The sequence below is a fragment of the Lactuca saligna genome, chromosome 1 (genome assembly GCF_052625555.1).
Source record: "Lactuca saligna cultivar CGN05327 chromosome 1, ASM5262555v1, whole genome shotgun sequence".
Lineage (NCBI taxonomy): Eukaryota > Viridiplantae > Streptophyta > Magnoliopsida > Asterales > Asteraceae > Lactuca > Lactuca saligna.
In genome coordinates, this window is record NC_136417.1 from 31,714,513 (window position 1) to 31,722,226 (window position 7,714).

The window sequence follows — 7,714 nt, forward strand, 5'->3', positions numbered from 1 at the left end:
TTGTGGTTCTCAATTTGTAGAAAATCACTATAATTTTATATCGGTTTTTTTATACATTTTTTTAATGAAACTGAAAAATATAAAGTAACTTAAAAATATATTTAAAAGATTATATTTTATAATTAATTAAAAAGTATATTTGTAAAAAATTCTAAAATGTTAGTCTAAATAGTTTTTTAAAATATTAATTTATAAATTATTTTTTAACTTAACAGTCATGATAATTTAAAAAAACTCGAAAAATAAATTAACTATAGCATAGGCCAAACATAATCATAATTATACATATATATAATTATACATATGTAGTTTAACCAGTATGATTTACACTGTATCATGACTCGGTAATCGATAAGGATAATGCATATGATAAAACAATTTTGTTAATCTGTTCCTACCTAAATGATCCATTTAACGATGGTAATGTGTTTGGCATGGCTTTAATTTTCCCTAACACGTGTATTCATGGGCCCTATGTCCATTCCTATCATTTTACTTTCTTATCCTAAGCATTTTATTGTACATGAGTAGTTGAAAAACCTATTTATCCAAATTATAGTACTTTTAAATTTATTTAGCACTTAATATATAGTACCTTTTAAACATAAAACTAAAAAAATTGAAAAATGATCACTTTTTTTGCCCCGTGATTGATCTTTTGTTACTTTCTTCTCGTGGAAAACCACTAACGGCCTCGTCGCCCTCTCATCAGTGCTCGGAGAACCTTTCACGTACCCCCAAAGAAACCCATCTATCAGTCCTTTTTCTCTGTTAAATAATGTTTAATTAACATCAATCTTGAAAGCATCCAACTCTTTTATAATATAAGATCCAAAACCTCATGGTTTCATGAACATGAGCATATTCCTTTTCTGCCAAGCTTGTATATGCTTTCGTCAGCCAACGATTTAAACATATATAATTAACTTTGTAGACTTTTACATAGTCTTTACCATAACAATAACAATATGAATCAGTCAATTTCATTTTCTGGCAAGGAAACTAAACATATAAGAGAGAATCGTCTCCGACGATAGATATTTGGTTCTATTGACTTTAAATGCTTTTAATAAAATATGTTGGGTACATGAAAAACCATTTTTTTTTAATATTTTTAAAACTGCAATACTTTGGTAAATATTTTTTTTAAAAAGCTACCTGACCATACAAAAGTCATTAAATATGATGTTGACTAAAAGCATATTATCACAAAATCTCTTAAGTTTGTCAAAAGCAAAAAATCATTTTATCCTAAGTCCATTAATACTCTAAGTTTAAGAATCTTTTCTCATAAATACACCAAGGTCATGTTGGAGGCTTATGTTGTGTGTTAAAACCTATTCCCAATTTCCCACGTTAACTTGTCTCTGGGTGGAGATGGTATATTGTTAGCGGACTTATTATATGTATATCCATGTATTATTATTAGTCCATAGAAGCCCTATGTTGTGTGCATATTGGTATTCGGCCCATGTGGTTTGTATTTATTGTTTATTCTAATGATAACGAAATTCAAGGGGAAAATGCTTTCTGAAAGCATTTTCCCCTTGAATTTCGTTATCATTAGAATAAACAATAAATACAAACCACATGGGTCGAATACCAATATGCCCACAACATACAATGGGCTACTATGGACTAACAATAATACATGGATATACATATAATTCGTCCACTAACATATATATGCACTTAGAAGGTATGCATGGCCAAACATCTCTTTTGTTGTTCAACATATATGTTTGTTTATGTATGATCCACATGAACCTCACATGCAAACTTTAAAACGCACCTTTCACTACTTACAAGGCGTTATTTATCATGGCCTATAGATCCATGCATGTTTCTCCCACATTGAGTCGCCTACCTGTTAACGGGGGTGGATGACTTGCCACTGAGACAGTCCACCTCCGGGTATTGTGTGTTCATGGGAGACAACAAGATCATCTATTGTTCCTCAAAGTCGCCTACTATACACAAATGATGTTAGCAAACAACAATTGAGTAAAGATTGTGGAAGCTACATAATGAACTTAATTGCTTCCCATGTGATTTGATGCATCTAGTTTTGTTAAATAGTTCAAATATAAAGGGAAAACGTATTAAATGAAGCGGGTGGAACAAGTGACACTCTCATATGATGTGATGCTTACATATCAAACAATTTGATGAAACATATTTTTGCTTTTATTACACCATACTATAAAAAATCTTTTCACTTTATTATGTTTGTTTTTATTTGTGGAATAAGTGGGGTAAATACTTTGCCAAATCAATCAGAAAAATCATAAAATTTTGATGGGTACGGTGTTACATTATAAGACATGTAACATTAGATTAGGATGCAAATTTCTTAGTTTGATTAGCAAAATTAGTTTTTCAATACTCGTGTTGAAAAAAGATAGTATTATTGTTCAATCTTTAAGAAAATTGCAGCGTGTTAAATTTGGGGTATAAAGATGAGAGGAGTGATGAGTTTGGACCAATAGTGGGTGGTGGTGGACTCTTGACAATTCCAACTTGTTCTCGACATCATCTTTACGCAATTATATTGATGGAATCATCCTACCACTACTATTTCTTTGTTTGTTTCTGTTTTTGCTTTTACCTCCTAACTTTTTGCTAGCTTTTTGCTTCGATATAATGTCGGTGTTCAGAAATAATAAAAATATGAACACCAAAATGACAATTGAAAGTATCACGTATGTTGAATAAGCACATTGTAAAAATCTCATATTCATTTAATTTGTTTTATAGGAAGCAAATTCACGTACGTGCCAAAGAGAGCATTCTGTAAACATGTTTATAAGCAAACATTTATTTCCAGTTGATTTTTCTATACATAAGTGACAAATTAAATCAAGAAATTAACAGATTAAATGGGACAATGTCTCCATTAACATTAAATGAACAAACCGATTAACTTTGACCTCCTTCAGCATTGTTATCACCAGGGCTAAAAGGATTAAACCTTCTACTGCTGCTCAAAATTCTCCTTAATGACCTCATTCCAGAAAACACTGGAGTTTTCTCATCATCCTCCTCACTAACCACCTGCCTTGGTATATCAATTACTAAATCTGGTTTCTCTCTATCATTATTTGTCTGCGATGACAATGACGACGATGATGATGAAGATGAAGGTGGCTCGAAAGGTAAAATAGGAACTTGATGCTGATTATTGGCTTCTTCCAGTTGAGAAGTCAAAGTGCTTACTTCGGTTTCATCACCATGTGAATCCCCACCGTTAGTCGATTGTTCTTGTGTTTGATGATTCTCCAGTAAACTCTCCACCGAAACTTCGGTTTTTTCTTGAACAGGGTTTCTGCAGATGGGGCAAGTTATATGTGAATGAAACCACATATCAATGCATTCCGCATGAAAGGCATGATTGCATTTAGGCAAGATTCGAGCTTTTTCTCCTTCCTCGACTTCAGATAGACAAACTGAACATTCCAAACTGTCTTTGAAGTCTTTTGCCTCGAATTGTATGACTGGTATAGTTTTGAGGAAGGAGGCGTCGAGGCCACGCCGGAGGGAAGTGACGCCAGAGTGCTGGTCTTGGAGACGGCGGCTGCTGTGGGTATCTATACCTTGTTGACTGCGGTTCCATAACCACTTGGCGTAGATATGAAGCAAGAAAACAAGGATGAGAACGATGAACAAGGCAATGATGGTAGCCATCAAGATTCTCCCACTGAGCTTCGAGACACTTGAATCAACTAATCTTTGATCACTCATCTTTTAGAAAGAATTAGAAAAGCTTTGATTAGTTGATTGGAAAAGAAACCCAGAAGTGAGAATTGAAATTGGAGGTTGATGAGAATCTGGGAGAAGATTATAAGGATGATGAAATTGCTAAAGACGAAGGAGAATTCAAAGTAGCCATGAGTTTGACCATTCATAGCCATTAACGAATTCAACTGACGGGTAGAATCTAAACTTATAAAGGGTTGACTCATTGCATATTTTAATTATATAATCGAGAAACATGTTAATTTTTGTCTATAGTGGTGTAGAAAATAAGTAATGGGATTAATTAAGAAAAGGTAATTTACAAAGATTCACCCCTGTGTTTTGTTTGAATAATATGCAGAGTCATGTATCTATCCAGAAGCTTCAAGTCAACAGGACATTTCTTGGTATCAACATGTGTTTTCACTTTTTTGTTTTTTGTTTTTTCTTGTTTGTGGCATTGAAATATGGTAATGTGAATGAAGAGAAAAATGACAGTGACGTCATAAATTGATTATGTCCGAATTGTATTTAGTTCTTGATTAGATGACAAAGCATGTGATCAAAGAATATTTGTCGTTCAACAAACTTTACAACCCATTTCTCACAAAGCTAATCCAAGAAACACTTCAAGTAAGATATCATCAAGTAAATCGTCTAATGTTATGCAAAATGTTATTAAAATTGGGATTTGGCAAGCACCAATATGCAATAAGGACTATCAAAGTTAAAAGTTGTGATGATGTTAAGTGGAGTTCAAGTTCTAGATTTGGCAAACACCAATATGCAATAGAATGAGTCATTATTTTTGGAACACCCCCCAAATTTTCGGCCCAAATTGGCAAATTGTTAGTTGTTACATACTAACTCCTCTTTAGAATGCGCGCGTTTTACAATATATTACCAAATGGGTCACTCTAGTCCATTAAGTAAGGTCTAGACATATTATAAGGAGTAATAAGTACATCTGAGTTCTTATGGTGTATCTCACCTAGCAATGCATGTTAAAAGTAAAATGCGTTAAATAGCATATTAAAAGTCAAATGAGTTAGATTGAATATCTAGCAAACATATTATATATTTTGATTATGTTTTTCAATTTCGTTCAATTTTGATGTTAATATCAAGACCCTCATAGGGTACCCGATTTGCCATGCTAAGATGAAAAATGTGATGTCGAAGTCCGTAAAAAATACATAGTGTTTATAGACAAATTTTGAAAAATACAATGATAGAATTAAAAAAAAAATAGAAAATATAAAATATGCTAGTCTACTTATAACAATATATATATATATATATATATATATATATATATATTACACACTACACTAGGTGTCTCTTATACTATTTACACTATTTTCAATAGAAGCCAAACAAAAAAAAAAGGACTTGGACTTATAAAAATCAATAAAATAAATAAAATATGTGAATGATCCATACAAATTCTTATCTTCAATTCGTTTTAAAGGATGCAAATTCGAGTACATACATGACAAACTATCATCTTCGATTAGTAAAATTCTCTATCTTCAATTCTTTTTAAAAGAAACATATTTGTTTTAAAGGGGGGTGGTGGAAGAATCACCTCCCCCAAATTAACTAGAACTATTACCCATCCATTATACATATCAAACATGTTTCTAAGCAAACATTTATATTTACTCAATTGTTCTATACATAATTGACAAATGACAAATTAAATCAAAAAAATAAACAAATTAATTGGGACAATGCCTTATGTCACCAAACTCAGCCAGCAGCCCCGCCGGCGGTGCCTCTTGTCACATCCATTAACATAAAATGAACAAACCGATTAACTTTGACCTCCGTCGCCATTGTTATTACCAGGGCTAAAAGGATTAAACCTGCTGCTCAAAATTCTCCTCAATGACCTCATTCCAGAAAACACTGGAGTTTTCTCATCATCATCCTCACTAACCACCTGCCTTGGTATATCAATTACCAAATCTGGTTTCCCTCTATCATTATTTGTCTGCGATGATGATGATGATGATGAAGAAGATGAAGGTGGCTCGAAAGGTAAAATAGGAGCTTGATGCTGATTAGTCGCTTCTTCCAGTTGAGAAGTCAAAGTGCTTACTTCCGTTTCGTCCCCCCAAAACAACATATTTACGGGGAAAGTGTGTGAGTTTGAATCCCCACTGTTTGTCGATTGTTCTTGTGTTTGATGATTCTCAAGTAAACTTTCCACCGAAACTTCGGTTTGTTCTTGAACTGGGTTTCTGCAGATAGGACAAGTTGAATGTGAATGAAACCACATATCAATGCATTCCGCATGAAACGCATGATTGCATTTAGGCAAAATTCGAGTTTTTTCTCCTTCCATGATTTCGGATAAGCAAACCGAACATTCCAACCCGTTTTTGAAGTCTTTTGCCTCGAATAGTATGACCGGTAAACTGTTGAGGAACGAGGCGTCGAGGCCACGGCGGAGGACAGTGACGCCGGAGTGCTGATCGTGGCGATGGCGGTTGGTGTAGGCGTCTATACTCCGTTGACGGCGGTGCCATAACCACCTGGCGTAGATATGGAATAAGAAAACAAGGATGAGGACGACGACCAAAGCTATGATGGTGGCAATCAAGACTCTTCCGGTGACCTCCATGACACCTGGATCATCCAATTTGCTATTGCTCATCTTGAATTTGATCGAGAATTAGAAAAAGGTTTAGACTTGTTGTTCGGAAGAGAACCCCAGAAGTGAAAAACAAAAACTAAATTGGAAGTTGAGGAGGAAGTGGGAGAATATTATAGGGAGGAGGAAAAGGAGGTGAAATGAGGTGGAGTAGTGGCGGCGTTTTAGGTTGCCAAAGAGGAAGAAGTATTCAAAGTGGCAATATGTTTGACCATGTATAGCTATTTGACGAATTCAACTGACGGATAGAATCTAAACTTCTTAACCGTTTTAGACTCATTTCATCTTTTACTTTTTTATTTATTAACGTTTTCCTTGAACATTTATAAAATAATAATAATAATAATAATAATAATAATAATAATAAATCTTTTTTTTGTTAAACATATATATGTAAATTAACGGAATGAATAATTATATATCGTATTATCCTGATCTAAAGAACAAATAACTGGATATAAATTGAAAGCGTTAATTTACAGATTCAGCCCTTATCTGTGTTGTTGAGCAGCCATCCATACATCCACTTTTTAGAATCTATATGGGTGTGGGGTTTGGTTTAGAAGTCAGTTATATGTTGGCAACCAAACTTGAAGGACTTTGGGGATGGATTTTTCTGTTTGAATAATATAACGAGCCATGTATCTAGATATCTATCTAGAAGCTTCACGTCAACAAGACATTTCTTGGTATCAACCTATGTATTGACTTCTTGTTATTCTGTTTTATGCATTAAAATATGATAATGTTAAATTATTAATAACTAAAACAAAAACGATGATTGTGACTGTGATGTCATCGGTTTCAAAAAAAAAAATAGTTTTGAAATTCCTTCCATCTTGAAAATTAAAATACAAGAAAGTGAATTAAAGAAATTGATTTATGATACGAGTTTACTTATCTACCTTCTAATATACTTTTATGCTCTAATAAATGAAGGTTTTTTTACACGTGTCACACTCTCATTCATTTTGCCATATATCATTTTGTGGTTATTTTGAATTAATTTTTATTCTATATGTAATTTTGTGGTTTTCCTATTTTATTAAATTTCATATGTTATTTAAATTTAATAATAAATGCATATCAATTTTATTAATGGACTTTCCTTATAATTTCAAATTTTAAAAATAAAATCTCATTAATTTGTTTTGATTATTTTATCTAAATGGTTTGTTTAAATTTAAAAGAAAAAAAAACCACTTTAATTTTAATAATTCAATATTTTTTTCATTTTTCTTGTAAATTTAAATTTCTCAAATATTTATACATATTTAATTGTTTTAAATACACATGTAATACATTGGACTCACACCTAGT

General features: G+C 32.6%; 2 protein-coding genes across 2 annotated transcripts; both read right to left on the reverse strand.

The window, feature by feature from the left end:
• Positions 1 to 2,760: 2,760 nt before the first annotated feature.
• On the reverse strand, positions 2,761 to 3,932 carry LOC145031307 (RING-H2 finger protein ATL60-like). Its single transcript, XM_078979833.1, has one exon. It carries the CDS (start codon positions 3,739 to 3,741, stop codon positions 2,920 to 2,922), a length of 822 nt encoding a protein of 273 aa, XP_078835959.1. The 5' UTR covers positions 3,742 to 3,932; the 3' UTR covers positions 2,761 to 2,919.
• Positions 3,933 to 5,224: 1,292 nt separating this feature from the next.
• Positions 5,225 to 6,574, reverse strand: LOC145031297 (RING-H2 finger protein ATL60-like). Its single transcript, XM_078979821.1, has one exon. The coding sequence runs from the start codon at positions 6,395 to 6,397 to the stop codon at positions 5,552 to 5,554; it is 846 nt and encodes a 281-aa protein (XP_078835947.1). The 5' UTR covers positions 6,398 to 6,574; the 3' UTR covers positions 5,225 to 5,551.
• Between the last annotated feature and the right edge of the window lie 1,140 nt (positions 6,575 to 7,714).